This window comes from Perca flavescens, chromosome 13 (genome assembly GCF_004354835.1).
Source record: "Perca flavescens isolate YP-PL-M2 chromosome 13, PFLA_1.0, whole genome shotgun sequence".
Classification (NCBI taxonomy): domain Eukaryota; kingdom Metazoa; phylum Chordata; class Actinopteri; order Perciformes; family Percidae; genus Perca; species Perca flavescens.
Window position 1 is genome coordinate 23371245 of NC_041343.1, and position 22637 is coordinate 23393881.

General features: G+C 39.7%; 1 protein-coding gene across 1 annotated transcript in view; it reads right to left on the bottom strand.

Moving 5' to 3' along the window:
- Positions 1–22637, bottom strand: part of fstl4 (follistatin-like 4) — a 232858-nt gene that overhangs the window by 192231 nt on the left and 17990 nt on the right. Inside the window, exon 3 of the mRNA XM_028596403.1 lies at positions 4180–4213. Coding sequence (XP_028452204.1) covers positions 4180–4213 — 34 coding nt within the window. The remainder of the gene's footprint in view (positions 1–4179; positions 4214–22637) is intronic.

Genomic DNA, 22637 nt, shown 5'->3' on the forward strand with positions numbered 1-22637 from the left:
ACCGCATCTTGCTGATTCCCCAGTTGTTATTAATCTTCTTGTCAATTATAGCATGTTCTGTCAGCAGTGCTGTGGAGCCTTTCACTAAGCAATAGCACCTTTTCTTGGTATGCTGATGCTGTCACCCAGACAAAAACAGGAACACACAAATATGTTCACACACATGACATGCAGAGAATAAATAATATACCACGGACAGGCACAACCAATTCTGAACACACAAATACATTAGCACATGATATGTACTGTACTGCACATGCATAGTACATGTACAGTATACAATACATCCTATAAAATCTGTTTACATAAAGAATAGTTATAGCGTGATACTGTTTTGGACCAAGCAAGACTGAACTCTTACATTAATGACGGTCTGTGGGCTCTGATGTGGCCATGGTGGATATCAATAAATACTGTTTATGCACAGAATTGTATCTTCTGAATCTGACATAGGCTTCTAGACTACTGGTATTACAACCTATACTATTATTGTTCATTCAATTAAGCAAATTCAGCAATCTGAATTTATATATTTGACACTAATGCATTCTAACTGATCTCAAAGTCACAATACAACAAAAAGCACTGGTTGCTGTTCCATGCTGATGCCTCGAACACATTTGTCTTAGACATCATTAACACAGTCAAACACACTGCTGATGTAAAGAAGTGACTGTCAGCCGCAATCACCTTGTCCATTGCACTGACTCACTCTGAGAACTGACTCACATCAGTGAGCAGGAAGTGAAACGTCCTAACAGAAAATATATGCCCTGGGAAGTTGCTGGTTTGAACATCCTAAAATCAAGATGGTGAACGAAAGACACTCTCTCCACTCTTGACAGCAATCAAGGGGCTCTAGAGAGGCACCTCAGCCATAATTATTGTTGTTCAATGGTCATCAGTAGAAGAAATGTTGTACAAGGGCAGTTTCCACAGACTGTATTAAACCTTCACATTCACAGCACAGAAGATAACCCACACCGACACAGGGAGAACCAAAATATTTAGCACAGAAAGACCCCAGTCGACTCCAGGGCAATACAACTGTGCACAAATCCAGGACAAAATTACTTTGTTACTTGGACTTTAAGCTCTGAAGACAAATATTAAAATTACATAGGTCCAGTGTATTTAAATCCAAATCGATGGTGCTCAATTTATCGTTTCTCCCTCTGGTGTTCCCATAATCGTCCTGAGACTGCATACTTAATACGTGTTCTGCCAACACATGCTAAAAAGCATTTGCAGTTTATAGAGAAGAGATTTTTTTTTGCATTTTGCTCCTAGTGCAGAGGTACATTTCTGTTTGTTTTTATCAGCCCCATTCCCATCAATATTGGTGTCCATTTTTTCTATATGCACATGTCAGGATCAACATCAGTGGGGAGTGGGGCAGAATATAATGAAAACACCGGTCATAGAACCACCTCACATTGCGTTTTCCATCAGGATGTGTGTTACTGCAGTTGAATTATAATAGGCAAGTCAGGAAAGCAGACATAGCTAGAAAAGCAATTATAAATTAGAAAGCTACATTTCTACACATACTACAATGTAAAAAATAAAAAATAAAAAATCGAAATCTAGAGGTAAAAACAAAAAGCACATGATGCACTAGATGCTGAATACTAAACATGAACTAAAGAAATCCTCTGGGGTCATGTTTAGGTCAAATAGAAGCAGGCACAGAAAACTCTGCACTGCAAGCAGAGAAACAGCTCTTTACTGTGAAGATAAAGACAACACATCATAATGGGCCTAATGCTTACAGAGGAAGTCACTTGTCAAATATGAAGCAGTCAGCCTTGGAAATATTGCTGTTACAGTTACTTGCACACAAACTGCTCAATCTCACTGTCATGCACTACAATACAGAAAAATACACAAAAGAGCAGGCAAAGAAAACGTAGCCTATGTGAATGTTTAGGCCATACACAACATGGGGAAAAAAAGACTTCATCTTAAAGTGATGGTTCGGAGTAATTTCACCCTAGGGTCCTTTGCACCATGACCTCGAGCCAAACAACTCTCCAGAAGCTTTTTTCAGCTGTGTCTAACATTGGAAGAGTTGGCATATTCAGCTGAATAGCTTAGTGCAGGCGCTAATGGATCCAACTCTGTATCTCGTAAAGTACCCCACTAATAATACCCGAAATGATACCAAACTTCTTCAGTGCTACAAATAGGTTATGTACTCATAAAACGATGGATTGGAAAGTTTGTAAGTACACCAGGAGTTTATTTAGATAACACTTGCCTTAGGGACGTCTACAAATTACAACACCAAAAAGAGACAAAAATATTTATTAATTTAATGATTAAATAAGGTAGTAGACATCCCTAAGCACTCGTCTTACTGCCGGTAGCAGTAGCAGCAGAGAGCAGAAGCCAGCAGGCAAGTGTTATTTAAATAAACTCCTGGTGAACTTACAAACTTTCCAATCCATCATTTTATTAGTACATAACCTATTGGTACTAGTGTAGAAGTTTGGTATCATTTTGGTGGGGTCATTTACAAGATACAGAGTTGGATCCATTAGCGCCTGCACTAAGCTATTCAGCTGAATACGCTAACTCATCCAATGTTAGACCCAGCTGAAAAAAGCTTCTGGAGGGTTGTTTGGCTGGAGGTCATGGTGCAAAGGACCCTAGGGTGAAATTACTCCGAACCATCACTTAATAATATAGTGGTGCCAATGCAGCTCTCTGACAATACCTTTCACTCAAACTAATTAACAGTTGAAGTGGATGGAAAAACCACCAGGAGTGAAAAACCAAAGGATTTAACATTGCTGGTTGCCATTAAATGTAACTGTTGAGACCAACTTCTCTGCAACAACATGAACCTGTACTAACCAAGGACTGAATGACACCATAGCCCTTGATTGCATTGACGACAATAATTTCAAGATTGCTGTGAAAACTTGCATTCAATACTGAACTAAAATTCTTTTTCATCATCACTTGTAGTGGGCATTTATGTACACCTGGAGCTTGAATAAAAATACAAGAAAAAGACTGAAAAACACACAGCTCTTGGAGGTGAACTGCAGCAGAGCAGATTATTTATCATTACTTTTATATGGTCTAAAATCAATACCTGAGATACCGGATAAAAATAACCAAGCACAAAGTGATAGCATAAAAAAGTCCAACACAAAGTTTTGAAATTCACCTAGGTGAAGTCCAATAATTGTTAAAAGTCTGCAAGATACTAAATATGGCGGGTTGCTTTAACATCACGAAGCATAGCAACATTTTCAAGGCAAACACACTGCTCGGTTGGTTGTTTTGGTGCTACTACTTGGCAGAATTGGGAGTTTAAACATTTTAGATTTATATATTGGTACTGGTATCATAATTCTGGTGGTGGCAGCTGTAGCTCACATGGTGGAGCGGATTAGCCATTATTCGTCAAGTTATTGGCATGATGTCCTGCTACTTTCCTCTACTAATGTCTCAACAGCCAGACTAAGCATGTGGGGCTTGGGAATCAAGAATGTGACTTCTAAAGGGCATCAACTATCTAAGCAATCACTGCCACATAAAAGAGCTTGAGGCCCAACCAAAACAAACATTACTTAATAATTTCTGACAGGGGACTGAAGATGGTTGACAGCTAAATAATTATTCATCTGACAAATACATTTTTCAACTTATAGGAAGATTGTCAGTTGGAATGAGTAATTTCAGGTGATTCTACTTGAAGGCTGTTGAGTTGAGGAAGAATGACAGGACATGTCGGAGTTGAGTTTCACACTAATAAAAATCTTCCTTTTTTTAAACTATATTATTATTTTCTCTCTGATGGTGTAAAATGCAGCTGAATAGACAAACTACTGCCTGCCAGTCCCACAACTGATTGGTAGATTATCTCTTGGCATCCACTGGCAACTGATATGTTTTTAAATTTTAAATTTGCCATGCTTTCAAACATTTCCTCCGAGGAGAGTAGAGCAATACATGTGATGCGGTAACAAGAGGGAATTTTCAGATTGTCATATTTATATCATCATCAGAGGTCTTATCCATAACAGGCTGCATGGTCCGTTTCATGAGAGCAATTTAGATTTGAAAAATAAAAGTGTATGCCCAATAACAGCAGAAAAAAAATGGAACACAACATTGCATGTTTTGAAAAATTCTGTTTGGTTTGAACACAGTAAGAGTACTCACATTGATCGATGTTCCCGTCTGCTTTCCCCTTCTCCTGCAAACAGAGAGCAAACATAAAAGTGGTTATTACAGGCTTGGAGGAGTCAGACAAAACAGCCCTTTCTGCAGCTTTCCGTGCTCCATTCGTTACTGTGGCTCTTCCTCTTTTCTAGGTTCAGGGAAAGACGACGACAGAAAACACGTTGAATAGACGGAAAGAGAATGAAAAAGAAAAGAATAGAGAGACAGAGAGGGAGTGAGAGAAGATATGGATGACAGCAGAGAAACGCAAAGACCTGTACAAAGGCAGATCCGAGAGTCAATTAAATTACCCTAATTGGAAATACACTTCCCAATAGGGTGCAAGACGGCAGTTGTCACTATATTGTGCTGGAATGTTTATCAGGATGTCAAACAATGGATACCCCTACAAGGATAAACTGATTTATTTGTCAGTCCTAACTGTATGATACTGACATGCAGCTTTAAATGTATCTTAATAAATGTCACTCATGGCTTTCCAAATACTTTGTGTGGATGTGATTGTATGATGACATGGAGGACAATCATGTCCAGCTGTGAGGTACATAAATATGAACTTGCACTTAAAACCCGGTTTTGAATGGTTATTTTTGCCTCTGCCTTTCTCTTGGTTTAGTATTGGTATGTGGACAGCAGTGAGACTTCAGAGCAGAGACCACAGTAGAGAGAATCAAACAGACTTGAGGTTATGTTTTACTAAAGTCAACAAGGAAAATGCTCGTTATCCATAAGTGCAACACAATCCATCAGTAAGGAAGACCGTACCCATAGGCTACCCTGCCCCCCTCTAATCCACACACAGTTAATTTTTTTTTTTTTTTACACAGCCATACAGAAGCTGTGTTTGAAACCGTTCACTTATTCACTCACTCACTCACTATTCCCTATATAGTGTCCCTTAATTAGTGAAGTATATAGGGAACGACCAAACGAGATTTCGGACACTGTCTGAAAATATTGTTGCGCCAGTAGATGCGCCGCTTATTTGTGTGAGGCCCGCGCGCCCAGCATCATACAAAGCAAAACAAAATTACCAGGGCTCTACAGCGCGACCAATTTGGTCGCATATGCGACCAAAATTTGTAAGGGTGCGACTAAGATTTTTCCTAGGTCGCACCGGTGCACCTAACGTCCTCGCATCCGCTGCCTCTCCACGAACGAAGCAATGTCGTTTATATTGCTATGGTTTAATGTTACATGACCCATTCCTTTCGGTAAAAAAACACAGAAGAAGTTATTAAAAGGAACTAACTTTAGTTTGTTGAGTAATAGAATGTGAGACGGAGCCTGCTGGACCTGGGCGAGAGATGTGGCCATATTATCATAGTTCATAAAAATGCAGCGCAGCCAGGGACGATACAGACATTTCATAGCCTACACAAGACGTGTGTAACGCCGCTGACCCGCATTCGAACCATTCATAATGAGTCAGCAGTCACTCTGTGAGTAGCATACGCTTCAGTCCATCGTACTCCCCCTCTCTCCCTATGAGCTACTGGGCTATCCAGGTCTGTTGTTTTCGTCTTGTTTTTCCACCGGGAAAACATGACTGCGTTGCATTGTGGTATACAGGAGTAAAATGTAGGGTACATCATCTATTCAAATTAGCAGTGCATTGTGGGTATTTTATAGTGGACTATATAGTTAATGAAATTAACTGTGGAGAATTCCAACACCACTACAAAATGCCGAACACACTATATAGTGCGCTATTTCCGTGATAGGGAACGGTTTCGAACACAGCTACGGCTACAAACTACCGCTAATTGCGGGTAATGGTTGAATTAGCCATTTATCTGAAAATGAGTTATACACCACAGTTAGTGTCTTTACAGTAGCAGTAGACGGCAGTAGACGGAGCATGACAGAGGAGAGGATGAATGATGCCACAGGAATGTTTGTTGTAAAAGGTTTGAGGTAAAAAGTAATTGGTCCAACAGTAAAGTTATTCTAGTGTTTTTTGTAGAATTTACATGTTTGTCAAATAAAATATTTAAGGTCTGGTATTAATTAGTTTACCTATTAAAAAGATAAACTATGGTTATTACAAACAGTTTTACAATTTTATCCTCTTCACATTTGCAAATTATAACCGATTATTAATATAATCGGTTATCCTATCGGCCTCAAAATAATGCAAAGCAGAACTGATGATAAAGCCAAGCAACAGTTTTACAAGTGACATACAGAAAGTGCTGAGGATGTCAGAAGAGAGTGGAGTTGTCTTGCCACATCACTGAGCAGTGACAGGGGCAGATAAATTGTGAGACAATATTCGGACCCCCTCTGAATACTAAGATGTCAGATTATGTCATTATGTGGCAGACAACGGGAGTGTGGATATAAACGTAAAAAGGTGACTGGAGGTAAGAAAAGTGATGACAAGGTGTCTTGCATTATGAATTAATAATAATGTGAATGGAAAATCTTTGGTTTGTGAACGCTTTGAATAGTTGGACCTATTAGCTATGTACTGAAATTCACTGCAACTCACTGGACAGTAGACATAAATTTTTATTTTTGTTGTTACCTTTAGAGTTTAAGTCCACCAGTTTGTTTGTGCGCACAAATTGTAAGCATTTTGGTGTGCATTAGGGAAGCACGATATTGGGAAAAACTGACATTGCAATATTTTTTTCTCTGCGATATATAATGTGATATGAAAAAAAAAAAAAAAAAAGAGGACATAAATAGCTCTATTTGGAAATAATAAATGAAGCGGACGAAGATGGATGGATGGAAATGATTCTTGATTACTGGGGTGATTTTGGAGCGGAGTGCATCTACATAGAAAATATAAAAGGAACTTTTCTTATGTGAACCATTCTTTGTTCTTGTAAGCTGTGTTTGTAAGCACTGTGACTTTGGAGGGGGGAAATTAGGTAGTTAAATAGTTGACTCACATGACACCACTGTATTCCTATAATGCTCTCAATAAATAAAGTTTTCTTAAATTTGTTCTTAAGAAAGTCCCTAAGAAAAGTCTACGTCTGATTCATGACGTGTTCTTAAACAGCAGAATTGTTCGCGGATGTGTTCTCAGAATGATGAATCCTAATGTCTTCGTAAACTGAAAGCTTGTGCCCGTTGCTCCCATTTAGCATAGGTAAACGCCCCGTTAATTCCCTTAAAAGGGCATGAGATGGCAGGGCCATGTGCACACTGTAACACGGCGCACAAGAGAAATGTTGAAAAGACGTGGTAAAGACAGTGAAGGCCTTGACTCCAAAAGAAAGAAAAACTTTAAGTGGAGGTACTGCTGCAAGAAGTTAGCGAAAAACAACATTTTAAATTAGAACGGACAAAAACGGTATTACTACTTATTTTGCACAAAGATGTCAGCTCAATAGTGTGTAAAAGTGCTCTTGTCACACACTAGCAACAATCTCTGTATCCAAGAACCATTAAATCAGTGTAAATATAAACACGTTATATCAGACACAGACTTCTGTTGTAGATTTGTGTTACGTTTCCAGCTTGGCGGCTGCGAACCTTAACGTTAGTTGGGACAGGCCCCTTGTTTCTTTAGGCTAACTATTAGGGGTGGTACGGTTCATGAAAAACCATCGGTTGGTGTCTCGGTTCGGAGTGTGTGTGCGTTGCACGGTTGGTCAGTACACGGTTACTAACCGCTTACTGCCGTAGTGCCCACTTTCGACACCTACGTTAAAACACTTGCCGGAAATGACGAGCAGGATGAGCGTGACGAACGCAACACATGGCAGCTGATTGGACGAACGCGTCACGTGGGTCTTGCTGCTGCTCCCAAATTTCAAAACAGACTAATGGCATCTCGTTCTGAATACGATCTCGTATTTTACGAAAATAGTTCACCAAAACATTTTTCTGAAAGCATTTTAAGCGAGAAATAGCAACCCGGTCTCACGCCAGGTCGTTATATAGTTACGTTATTTTGATTTATTAATTCGTGTACAGGTTACGATTTTGACGTTTTTTTCGTGTACATGCAACGATTTTTGAACGTGTACAGGTCACGCTTTTCGAACCTGCTCTGGGGGACGCAACAACGGGGAAATGAGGCGCCGCACGCCGGCCACAACAACGGGACAGGGCCGCCTACTCGTGGGACGCAACAACGGGCGCGGGGGCACACAACAACGGGGAAATGAAACGCCACAATAACGGGACGGTTATGGTTAGGAAAAAAGAAGAACGGCGAAAGGAACCGTCACACGCGGGACACGCCGACAGTAGAAGAACGGGGAAAGGAACCGTCACACGCGGGACACCGCCGACAAAGGAACTGCAACACGCGGGACGCGATCCCCGGTCTCCCGGGTGAAAGTCCTGTGTTTTCTGACCCATCCACCACCCCACCAACCTCCTTGCGCGGCCTTTCGTCTTATCAATACTACTCGGTACCGTAAGCGTTCTGGGATCACGAAATATGCTTCCCATTAAAATGCATTGCTTTCAATTTCGTAATTGCCACACGAAAAAAACGCCACTTACGTGTCCTGTCCACGACTCAATAGATTACATAACGTAACTATATAACGAACTGCCATGAGACCTGGCTGGAAATAGGCCATACAGTTGCTGAATCTGTCAAAGGTCAATTTAAAAGATTTCCGTCAGATTTTGAGAGGCGGCAAGCCGAGCCGACCGCTCCTCAAGTGGAGTGTGGAGGGCTGCACGTGGTCACGTCACACGTAGAAATGACAAGTGGGAGGGATAAGAAAGGCTGCCCGGATTTTGAGGATGCGCCAGCGTTGTATATATTCTGGTGTGTGGGAACATTTTGGATTTCATGTTACCTATGATGACAGCGGAAATAAAACAATAGATAGAACTGCCACTGTGTGCATGTATTGTGCAACATGCATTCAATATGCTAATTTTAGCTATATATCATATGCTATAAGTATATTTCTGGAGTGTTAAAGATTAAAAGAAAAAATAACAAGAACCGTTCAGAACCGAAAACCGTGACCCTAAAACAGTGATACGAACCGAACTGTGGGTTTTGTGAACCGTGCCACCCCTACTAACTATATTAGCTTTAGCCTAGCTGGTAGCAGCTTTCTGGCAACTCTGCGGTGATAAATGTCCGGGAGACGTTGTGATAACGTTGCATTAATCAGGTGATTTTGCATCTTTGCAGTAAACATAAAATACTGACTACTGTAGTTTCACTACCCATGGAAAATCATGTGCACCACTGTGTCTGCGGCAGCTGTCGCTTACAGTACTTTTCTACACACTGCAGAGCCTCACTTCCAATAGCAAACCCCGTCGGACTAACGTTACGTCCGATAAACACGTTGCCCACGTGGCCACCTGTCTTAAAGGGGAAGGCTCGGCCGGTAACAGTCATGTAAAAGGAGAACGGTGACACTTTACTTTTCTATCAAGCAGCAAAAAAGTTGTAGCATTAACATCACACGTTCTGCAATGTGACTATCGCGATGTAGACAATGAAACAAAATAGTTTGCAGCCTTAGTGTGCATTGTGTGCTTGTTAGCTACTGATCACTTGTACTTGTTGCAGAACTGTGAATATCGCTGTGCATGAATGGATCTGAACAATTTAACTTAAAAAACGGTAAAACAAGGGAGCGACATGCCGTTTAAAAATATAACCGAAGCAGGTCATTCAATGCAACATCGCTTCTGAAGCAGCCAATATGTGGCACCAATTCAAGTGTAGTGACATTTTGCATTCTTGTCTCTGAGTGTGGATGTCACTGGTAATGAGGCTCAGCGATAAAACATGCGTGAGTCTGCAAGGCCCTATTGGCTTCCCAGAAGACTGAGAGCCTCACCAAAAACACAGTAGTGTTAGTGCCTCCTGTCATTGCTTCCTCCTTTGTCTCTACATTTCTATCCCTCTCTCTTTCTGCCATCTGTCCATCTTAATTGCAGACGTGCTTCCTCATGATGGCAGGATAAAATTGAGTGTGCTCATCAGCACCGCCTTCCATCATCTGGAGTGCCGCTGTTTGATCAATTGATTAGAGAATCAAATCAAGCATAGAGGTGAAAGAAAGGCTATGTGCTTCTTTCCAAAAATACTGTCATCTCTTTACCTTTATCTTTTATACATTCAGCGTTCACCAATAAGGGTTGCCCAAAGTAAAACGCCCCGTCAGGCAAGTACATATAACAACCCACTTGCCCATTCAGGATAGATAGAAACCACTGTGTCCCCAGTAATAATAATAATAATAATAATAATAATAATAATAATAATAATAATAATAACTTTATTTGTATAGCACCTTTAAAAACAGAGTTTACAAAGTGTTTTGACAGACAAGCAAGGTAAAAGAGGTCAATAAAATGACAGTTAAACAGTGTGGCCAAACATTTGCAAGACAAAAAGGGTAAATAAAAATAAGAGGCAAAACACACAAAACAGTAATTCAAGTAATGACAAAAAGTTATTTACAATTAGATTTGACAGTTTTTTTTTAAATTGATAGCCTCCACTTTCTGTATGAACATTAACTCATCTATGACACTGTTCATGATGTGTTTATGGTCAATTAAGATGAAATATAACAATTTACTTGAGTTTTTGACGTTATTTGATAACCACTAATAAAAACAAATTGTATAGGGGCCAGTAAAATTTGAGTTTCGGCAAATAGAATTTGACAGTGACATTTAGCTTTAGGGGATTTTTATGGCGTAAAATAGTTTAGTAGTAATTGAAGGCAACTACTGTCGTGTAATTTTATATGCAAAGTAGATGCGTTCACACAGTTAATTTAGGAAGCAGTTTGCATTTTTCTCTTGCAATACAACACTTGCATTGACACTTTCAGTGAGTGGAGGAATAAAGTAAATCCTCTCTACCACAATTGCCGTTTATGATAGAGGCTGATTAGATGGGCGTATTTTTACATATAGTCTCACATTGCCAGACCTTCCTCCACAGCGCTGTGGAGGAGGGTCTGGCTAGTCCAGGATGGGAGAAAAACGTGCTCTGGTTTATTGGCATTTCTTTAAACCAATCACAATAGTCTTTGGCGGCGCTAAGCGCACAACAGAGCCCCGGTGTTGCTGCAAAATCGGGAAGGAACTTGTTTTGGTGCAACATGTGTACGTTCAAAGGTTGTTTTAGTCATGCAACAGGAAACTCAGATTGGACAGATATCTATGAAGCAGTTAACCATAGCCCTTATGAATCGACCGCAGTTTAAAATTCCAACACAAAGAAAGCGGAAGGTAACAGAATTCCGGCCGAAAAGAGTCACATCCGGCAGAATTTCTGGTGGCGACGGACCAATCCCGGAAGTGAAACGTTGTGGATATAGACTACACAACTTAACTGTCCAATGCAGTTAGGATTATGTGATAAGATTATGAGAACAGTAGGGATGTTGAGAGATGCAATGCCTCTAACCTCTTAAGCCTGAGGCTGTTTTTGTTTGACTGAAGCTGGCTTTATTTCCACTCTTATAGCATAGTCACTTCATGTCTCAGGCATGTCATACATTGTTGTTTTTTTCATGACAGGAGCAGCTAGGCTACGCAGACTTGCACATGCCATCAATTAGCTTTAAATGTAAGAAGTATTTCAACACAATCGAAGGGGATTTAACTACTTCAACCTGCGAGAAGCAAGTTATATGCACTGAAGGAAAAATGGATGCATCTAATGGAAGACCGATAATTATTGTTCTTGGCCATGGCCACCTACCACAGAAATACAAGACATGGTGTGCTAAAATCGTTATCTAGTTTTTAAAGTTTTCTTGCATTTGGTTTATCTCATGGATAGGTCTGTATCATGCAGCATTACTGTTGCTATGGTTACCTGCTGTTTTACCTTGCATAATAATTTAGAGCAGTAGTGAATTAAATGTTCTGTTACAGGATTTTAACATGCCAGCGCATCAGAAACTAATATTTTCCGTGGCTGAGGCAGAAATTGGCAAGAGTTGATGAACCTAAATTTGTACCTCTACTTTGGCTTCACGTACTTAAGAAGCAGTCATGGTATCCAAATCCTCGATTCAATTACATTTTTGATTCTAAGGTCACGGTTATATTCTCAATTTTTACATAGATTTTTTTTAAAGCACAGGTTGCTATGCCATTTTTAGACTTGACTTTTATGCAATATAATATCTGACCTTTGTTCGCAGTGTACCACACTACATTGTCAAATTTAAAACATTTATTAACAACATAATGTAACAATAACTTACACTACTGGTCAAAGGTTTTAGAACACCCCAATTTTTTTTGTTTTTTATCGAAATTTTAGCAGTTCAAGTCCAATGAATAGCTTGAAATGGTACAAAAGGTAAGTGGTGAACTGCCTAAGGTTAAAAAAAAAAAAAAAAAAAGGTTACCCAAAACTGAAAAATAATGTACATTTCAGAATTTTACAATTCTTTTTCAGGGAACAAGAAATGGGTTAACATTGTAAAGCTGTTCTGCAGCAATGGAGGTTGATCAAGCTTTGAAAGTTGGTGGTACCAATTCCCACAGGTGTTCCAACTTATCTGGATAACTTACAATCCCCTCTGTTTGTATACAAGTATTGTTAGAACACACTGTGGTACCGTACCCTCGTGAGCATTATTTGAACAGTATTGTACTGCAGAAAGTAGTGTGTTGCTATAAAAATGGCGGGAAAAAGGCAATTAACAACGGAAGAGAGACAGACCATCCTAACACTTAAGAATGTTGGTCTTTCCTACAAAGAAATTGCGAAGAAAGTCAAGGTGTCAGTGAGTACACTATTCTTCACCATCAAAAGGCACTTAGAAACTGGGGGAAACTCTGACAGGAAGAGGTCTGGCAGACCCAAAGCCACAACAGAATCAGAAGACAAGTTTCTGAGAGTCAACAGCTTGTGTGATAGGCGGCTCACAGGACAACAGCTTCAAGCACAGCTTAATAGTGGTCGTAATAAGCAAGTCTCAGTTTCAACTCTATAGAAAAGACTTCGAGCTGCAGGTTTGATAGGTCAAGTTGCAGCAAGAAAGCCATTGCTAAGACGTCAGAATAAGAAAAAGAGGCATGCCTGGGCCAAGAAACATCGTCAATGGACTACTGAAGACTGGAAGAAGGTGCTATGGACTGATCAATCAAAATTTGAAATCTTCAGTTCATCACGCAGGATTTTTGTATGCCGTCGAGTAGGCGAAAGGATGGTTCCTCAGCGTGTGACATCAACTGTCAAACATGGAGGAGGAACCATGATGGTCTGGGGCTGGTTTGCTGGATCCACGGTCGGTGATTTGTACACAGTGAAAGGCACCCTGAACCAAAATGGCTACCACAGCATTTTGCAGCGCCATGCAGTAACCTCTGGTATGCGCCTAGTTGGTCAGGGGTTCATCCTACAGCAAGATAATGACCCAAAACATAAGTCCAAGCTATGCCAGAACTACCTTAGCAAAAAAAAAACAAGATGGTAATCTTAAAAACATGGAGTGGCCAGCACAGTACAATCAGAGTACAATAATAATAATAATAATAATAATAATTTAACTGCATGAATTTCAATAAAAACCTGGAAAAATTGGGGTGTTCTAAAACTTTTTACCAGTAGTGTATATCTATAACCTGCCATCTAGTTTTAGTTAGCAATAATTAGCCTGTGCCTATGTTATCTCCTTACATACTGTATACCTACGCTCTCCGTCTCTGCAAGATTGGGAATGATACCAGAAGACTTAGAACTTTCAGACAGGTTGCTCACGTCACATATACGTCTTAAAGCTGAGTTGGAGGCTGCACAGCAACGCTCCACCATCACTGGAAAGGTGCTTTTCATATCCTTCACTGGTCTCCGTCCAGAGCAACGGGATCTGTTGGTCCATTTATTTTACTGTCTATGGGATACACGTGTCTGTTTTTTTTACGCTTGGCAAGCCGACCGGACGTGACATGGGGGCGTGGCAGCATCGACGGTTCCATTTTTTTAATTCGAGATTGTGACTTAATTTTGGTTGATTTCAATTTAAAATCGAAATCGTGACACCCTTAGAGCTAAATTAAAATAAATACACAGTCCAAATTTCACGGTAGTGTAACTTCATTGATGTCATGGTCTGTTTCAAGTTTGTATTCTTTATTCAGGTTTTGTGGTAGCAATATGCTTTCCACCCCCTCGCTCTCTTATATGTGCTGCTATGCCCTCTTCATTCAAGGACCCATATGTTTTTATGTGCCCACTTACTCTCTCTCCATCTCTCTCTGACTCTTAATCCCAGTCAACAACCAAACTCTCTGCACGACTTAGCTTCCTGTATGCAAACACAGCGTTGCAGTTTCAATATTTTTGTAAAAGTACGTGTATTTTTGCTTCAGTTTTTGTTTGATATGTGGAGCATGTTGATACGTTGACCTTTTTCAAGATGCTGCCTGATTAGGATGAAGAGGCGGCCAGAGAAGGCGCAGGAATGGAAAGCTGAATCTATCAGTCTGTGTTTTAACAAGAGTTCGGCTTTCTACATTCAATATGTATTTCCTGATGTCTGTTGCTTAGAAAGAAGGGACCTGTCTTATCAAACAGTAATTTATCAGTGCACCATCAAGTAACTTAATGAGCTAAATTAAAAAAGGAGCCAAAAGAAAAAGACAAACTTGGCAATGGATGTAGTGTACATTTACAGGCATAGTGTCACTTAGATGAATCCCATAATAGAACTAAAACCTAACAAATTCCGTCTTTTTCTAGCATCATTAGCGGGAGTGATTCATGTTGTCAGTGATGCTCACTAGCACGATCTCTCCTCTAAACATCTTCAAATCATAAACAGCTTCACTACGTTTTACACGTATTATACAGTATGCTACCAAATACAGCACTTATAATGTGCTAATCACCTCCCTACAGAAAGCACACAAGGGTAGGTGGAAACAATTCTATCAACATTCTGTTATCTTTACTACCTTGAAACAGCATATATTTAGTGGTTGCTTTAAGGCATGTCAGTTAGATTATATTTTAGGTTTTATGTACTCCAAGATCTATTTATGAACACCCACCTTTCACCCTACTGCTACTACCCAGGTTTTTGTTTCTTATTTATTTTTCAAATCTGGATTTTACGACCAGATCATCTCACATTGTACTGCTTCACCAACTACAAGTAAGCTAGGGACTAATTTAGCAAACATTACTTTCTGTGTCCACCTTTATTACTCGCCAACTTACGTATACACTGTTGGTCCCCTTGGCCTAAATGACTGATGCTCCTTACTGTGTTTAACACATAGTAGGTATCTCAGTATCAGAAAGCAGTTTCTGACACGTAGGGCTGGGACGGTTACCCTTATTACCGCATTACCGCAATACCGCGGTCACGTGGAGCGCAATGTTCCATGACACATAATAACATTCCATTCGTGTTGACTATTAGGCCTATATGCGAGAGTACCTGTGTAATGTATTGTATCAGAGAAATTATATTTCTCCTTTCTCAGCTGAGGTAGACACATTAACTAGCTTAACAAGCTGCAGTGTTTACCAATGCACATTAGCCTACCAGCTAGCGGAGTTTCTTTCTGTTTATAGCTTTTTCCCAATAAAACGGCACGGTTGAATTTCAGCCTGTACGTTTTGTAGCCTAAAACAGAGCGGCTTATACTGGTAGAGAGAGCAAAACGTTAGGGAACTACCAAGTCGACTTCTCTGCTCAGCTGCACTCGGCATTGTCGGCAAACTATTTTATTTATATTTTACTTTATTGACAAAAGAGATTTCTGAACTGTCTGTGGAATGGATCAACGGAGATGAGAGAAACCATCGTGGCCCTCAATGACAGCAAACCTCAGTAAAGACTCACATTGCGCTGAAATGGAAACGTTGTGCTGCAATCTTTTTATACAGTCTACGGCTGCAACATATATTGTAAGGTTTAAGCCGATGTTTTTTCGGGGGTAACACCATTCACTTTACTGACAGTATTGACAATAGATAAAGCCACCGTGTCTTGAGAAGCTCTAGCTTGTTGTTTCATTGTTCACTTTTAACTCACTTCACATCAACTTTGCTAACTCTTTTTCCTCTCCCTTTCCCTATGAGCGGCACTCATACGCTACTCTCCGTTACCGCTCGCTCTCCTTGCACGACCACACGGGCAATGACGTCACTTACTTAAGGCACCCTGCCATTCTCGCTCTAACTTACATTACTCTCATAAGGGGGTTGCGGTATACCGCAATACCGCGGGAATGTCTTGCTTTTCAAGCCATACCGTCCCAGCCCTACTGACATGTACCAGAGGGTTTTGCTGAGCACAGAAAGTATCACCTACCATGCTGTTCTAGTAGAAAGGAGTATTATTGCTTCATATAATGATAACCATTGCACATGCTCTGTATGCCTGAATTGTTTTCTTTAGCTTTAAGTAACATAAAGCATAAAAGATTGTGAAATAACCCTCTGGGACTGTAACAAAAATAAAAACTAAAGCTCAAGTCATAATCACATCATGTAAACGTGGTGGAGGGTAGTTTAAACACAAGAAAGTTTTCTTTTTTTTTTTTTTATTTCTTCCGGCATTTACTCTCGATTCAGTCAATGCTTACTTCTAAACCGTTCATCCAACGAGCACCATTACCTCTTTCTGTGTTATTGCAAAACCACTAAACAACTCCACTCTTTTCCCTCTTCATAGAGACCACTCTCAAACCAAGTTACAATCTCACTGTCAAATATGCAGTGTATAGAGCGTTTCATGCTCATCAGTGTTGGCTGTCAGTATGCTGGGGCAATTCTCACCACCAACACAAGAATCCAGTACCAAGCCTGCTGCAGCATCAGCACATCATCGCAGCCACACCTGTACCATCACAGTTCAATGTTAAGACAATATTTACACGTAGTTGTCTAGAAAAGCATTAAGGTAGGTATATGGTATAAAATGGTATATATCAGTGTTTCTCCTAGTGCCGCTGCTAAAATTTCACACGATGAATATCCTCTGCTCTCGCGTTTCACGTGGGGACGGACTAAATACATGGGTATTGACACGGCCCAACATATTTTTGCGCATTATGTCCACAAGAGGTGCAATCCAATACAACGACAGACATAACTACTTGTACAGGTATATTTATTTCAAAACTATATGTCTTTTAAAAGATCTACATAACGACACATCAAACAATATGAATAGACCTTTTCATGGCAGACATGTTGACATGTCATAGTAGGAAAAGCACAAGTGTATTCAAAACCATTAATGATGGCAACATTCCACTTAGGAGAGGCCTTGGTATTGTGCATGCTGACTCACTGTAATAGCTTACTGGGACACTTGATGGAATTGAGCCATCGTTAAGGTTATCAATTTCAGCTATGCTTTTCCTACTAAGTAAAAATGTCTGCTGTGAAAAAGGTCCATACCGTAATACAGGAGCCAGGACATGACGCGATTAACACCGCAGGGTTAGTAATTTAGTCATAAACAATCAAGTCTCTTGCGGTTCCCTGAATTTGTCTAACGATTTCGGCATCAGCCCTTACCAACAGAAGATCCTAAATCTATTTAGTCCTGAAGGTTAATATCAAAAGGCTTTCATCTAGACTTTTTTGCCACATTTCTCACTCTTCTTTTTTCAGTCTGTTACACTCCTAAGATATTCTTTTGTTCCTCTGTTTACATGCTTTGTATTGTTTTTGGGGGGGGCGGGGGAGAAAATCAGGCAGAATGTTTTCATTCCCAAAGGCTTTGAGAATGCATCCTGCACAATCTTGTAAATTCACGGATTCGCATTATTCTCCCCAGGGTCGACTTTAAATTTTGGTGCCAATTGACAGCTTTTTAAGTTCCAATTCTGGCCAGATGAATCGAAGGGAGGGGGTGCCTGAGAATTTGTTTTTTGTGTCAAGGGATTTCAGGGGACAGAACCACTAGGGCAAAATTAAATTCCACAGCCTGCTGCCAACTTGGCAAAGCCCAAAGTGAGTCTGACTTAGAACAAACCAGGGGGTTTACATGCTTAATTTCACAAAGAATTAGGACAACCGCAGGGCTGTGTAGTATGTGTCTGTCTGTGCAAATGTCTTTTTGAGAACCTGTTAGGGCTTTATCTTTCTGTTATGCAGAGAACATTTGTCAAAGGCATCATTCTTGCTGGCAAGGACCTATTTGCTTACAGGGCAAGTCTTTTTTTTTTTTTTTGTTACTCTTGTGTGCCATTCATGATAGATGCCACCAGACACACTCATTCAGAAATCTGCGTTTGAAAATTGAATGTTTAAGCAATTATCTCAAAACTGTTGTAAATATATGAACAACCAAAGTGACGTTAGAAGATGTAAAGCTACTTGCTTGGTGTTGTTAGTTTTTACATTAACAAAAGTACAATAAAACCCTAATCAAACAGAGCAGAGTTAGGTGTAGAATGTATGCCACAACATAGCTACACCCTTCTGTGTGCATTCGTCCACCATCGTAGGCTACTAATTAAGCCGAATGTCCCACCCAAAAAGAAAGTTTTTGTCCAAAGTTGAGAGCTAAGTTGGCTAGCTCTTTAGCTAACATTAGTTAGCTAGCTAGCTAGCCTGTTGGACCTCAGAAAACTGAGTTAGCATAACATGTATAGCTAGATGGATAACGTTTAGCTAGCTAATTACTCCACTGCGCTGCGGAATAGACCCAGGTGGTGTCACATACTTTCAAGTCGACTGTAGTCATGTACACATAGATAACGTAAGGCATAGTTATACCTAGTTTAGGTTAACGCTATGAGAAATTAGCTAACGTTAAACTGCCCATATTATGAAAAAAACACTTTTTCTGGGATTTGGGGTGTTCTTTTGTGTCTCTGGTGCTTCCACACGCATACAAACTTTGAAAAAAATCCATCCATGCTGTTTTGAGTGCGATACGGTTTCTGAATGTGTCCTGCCTTCAGTCTCCTGGTGAGCTGTTTAAAATCGGCCCGGCTTGTGATGTCACAAGCCAAAATGAGCTGGCTAACCGCAACCGTTAGCTCGTAGTGTCGGGTTCCGGCAAGATGGCGGGTTGAGCAGTCGTGTTTTTTCTGAGCTCTTCACAAGTAGTCCCAAAGTATAGTTAGAAGTTGTTGAATGTCCACTCTAAAGTGTGAAAATGGAGCCGAAACGTGTCATTAAACCAGCAACACTTGAAATGGATTCTAAAGGAAGGAAATCCTCGCCTAACGTCGAAAGAATAGAAAACGTGCGTAAAGAGGAGCATGACTATGCTATGGATGTATCTCTGCTAAATAAAAGGGACTGCTCTGCTAATGATTCTGCACCGCCGACACCTACCAAGCAACCCATGAAAAAGAAGGCCAAGTCTAATGAAGTTGGTGAGAGTGATGAGGTTTCTAATAAGACTATTTTGGAGGCAATACTGGCCCTGGAAAAAAGAGTGGATGTAAAGCTAGCTGACTTAAGTGAGCGAACAAAACAAAGTAACACCATGATTGCTAGCTTAGCAAAGACCATCCAGTTCAACACGGAGGTACTGACAGAATGTAAAAAGAAAGTAGAAGATCTGGAGAAACAAAACAGCCTTCTTTGCAAAGAGAATAGTGAGCTTAAGGATAGAGTCAAAGAACAAGAAAGGTACAGGATGAGGTGGTGCCTCCGGATTAAAGGTTTGGAAGAGAAAAAAGATGAAGATATGCGTACGCAGGTCACCCAAATCCTGGTTATGATCGATCCGGATATGGGGTCGAAGCTGGAAGAAGCAGGGGACATTGTCCACAGAGTCGGAAAGAAGATTGAAAATAAGATCAGGCATATCATCGTTTTTTTCACTAAAAGATGGGTGAAGAAAGAAATTTGGCGTCAAACTAAAAACTCTTCGGTCTGTAAAGAGCAGGACATTCGTTTTGGCGAGGTGCTTCCATGGGAGGATTGGGAAGAAAGACGGAGGTTGTGGCCTCTAATTGAACAAGCAAGGCGGTCCGGGAAACATGGTTACATCGACGGACGGCGGATTAGTGATGACAGATGAAACTGAAGGAACTGCTGAAGGTCTCTGGTCTTAAAGCAGTGGAAAATTTTGGAGGGATGAAACTTTCCCCCTAATCCTACGGGGGGTTTTTTTCCTTCTTGGTCTGAGTGAATTAAGCTAACTACTGTTAAACTAGCTTTTTTTGTTTTCTCATTTCTGGTGTTCATGGTAAATGAGAAAATTTGTTTTGGTTCTTTGAATGTTAGGGGCTTGAAAGACATTGTTAAAAAAAAAGCACTTTTTTTTGTTTTGTAAAGGGTAAATCTCACTGTTTGTTTTTACAAGAGACTCATTCTTCTGAAGTTGATGCAGCTTTTTGGACTAATCAGTGGGGGGACAAAATCTTATTTAGTCATGGCTCTAACCGATCTGGAGGGGTGGCGATATGCTTCAACAAGTTCCCTGGAGAAATACTGACTCATCAAACCGATGGAGAGGGACATTATTTGACGGTGGTATTGAAGGTGGAAAGTTTATTCTTTATAATAACCAATGTTTATGGCTATAATTATGATGCTCAAAACAGAATACTGTTGGAAAATATCACACATGTGATTTCAGAGTTGAAAGTATTGTACCCTACCGATTACATCTTAGTAGGGGGTGACTGGAATATGGTACCAGATGAATGGGTTGATAGAATGCCTCCTAGATTATGGAAAGCAAAACAAAATTACATCGTAGAAAGTTTTATAGCAGACAACAGTTTGATTGATGCATGGAGATTCCTCAAATCCTGAGGTTAAAACCTTTTCTTGGTTTAAACCTAATGGAGAAAGTAAATCTAGGATTGATAACTGGTTGGTAAGTGATAACTTTCTGACATATGTTAAACAAACTCAAATTTCTAAAGCACCACTATCTGATCATTGTTTCATAGATCTCATTTTAGAACCCACAGTGAGGGAAACCAGAAACAAAGGATATTGGAAGCTTAATTCTAAGATGTTACAAAATGAGGATTTTTGCATTAAGGTTAGGGAAATCATTAGAGCTAATGAAAAGGATGATTAAATTGAAGGTTATATTGGTAGGTGGGAATTTACTAAATTTAAGATTAGAGAATTCACAATAACATTTTGCAAGGAATTAAATAGGGAAAAAAAAGACAATATGAAAGTAATTTATTGCGGGAAATTAACCAGTGTTGTAGCAATTTGGACCTAAATTATCAAGGGAAAAACAAATTAATGGAGTTACAAGTCCGGTTAGATGAGCTTAACCTTGAAAGAGCACATTAGGTCAAGAGCAAAATGGATCGAGGCAGGTGAAAAGAACTCCTCATATTTTAGCAGTTTGGAAAAAAATAGACAGCAGCGAAACTCAATTACTAGTTTAATAATAAATGGGGTAGAAAGTAAAGATTTTAGAAGTATAGATAAGGAAGTGTTCTCATTTTACTCCAACTTATACTCCTCAAATTATTCTGGTGCAGAGGCTGATTATTTGTTTGATAAAATCAAGAATGCTATCCCATGCATTGATGATCCCTTTAAAGATATTTGCAAGTCAGATTTGACAATCGAGGAGTTGGATTCAGTTATTCTCAAGATGAAGTTGAACAAATCTCTGGGGATGGACGGGCTCATAACAAATTTCTATCAATTCTTTTGGAATGATGTGAGAAATTTACTATTTAAAGCGTTACAAGAATGTATAGGGAAGAAAGAACTGATGTCATCTATGTAACAAGGTTTAATTACTTTGATTCCTAAATCTGGCAAGGACAAGAGAATTTTAGATAATTTGAGACCAATTACACTGTTGAATACGGACTACAAGTTACTCTCTGGAGTTGTGGCTACTAGGCTAAAGGGAGGTATGTCGACCATCATTGGTGAGACACAATCAGGTTTTCTGAAAGGAAGGTCAATTCACAACAACATAAGACTTGTTTTAGATTTACTTGAGTACAGCAATATTATTCATGATAGTGGGTTTATTTTATTCTTAGATTTTTACAAAGCATTTGATTCTGTTGAACATCCTTTTATTTTGAAAACTTTACATCACTTTGGATTTGGGGAAAAATGTATGAATATAATTGGGATGCTTTATAATGGAATCAATAGCTCGGTAGCTCTAGGGCATGGCACCTGTCCTCGATTTGAGATTAAGAAGGGAATTCGTCAGGGTTGCAGCAGCTCTCCACGTCTATTCATTATGGTAGCAGAAATGTTGTCCATTTTGATTCAGAATAGTTGTATTGAAGGGTTAGTTGTAAGTGACAGACAAATTACCATAAGTCAATTGGCTGACGACACAACTTTGTTTCTAAAAAATGAAAATCAAATTCCTTTAGCCTTACAAATTATTGACCACTTCTCAAGAGCTTCAGGTTTACAATTTAATTTAGATAAATGTGAAATTTTAGCACTACATGATTATCCCTTGCAATCTCTATATAACATAAAGGTCAAGTCAGAAGTTAAATACTTGGGGATTGTTATTTCCAAGGATAAGACAACGTCAGACAAAACAAATATGGAACAATATAGAAAAGTGTAA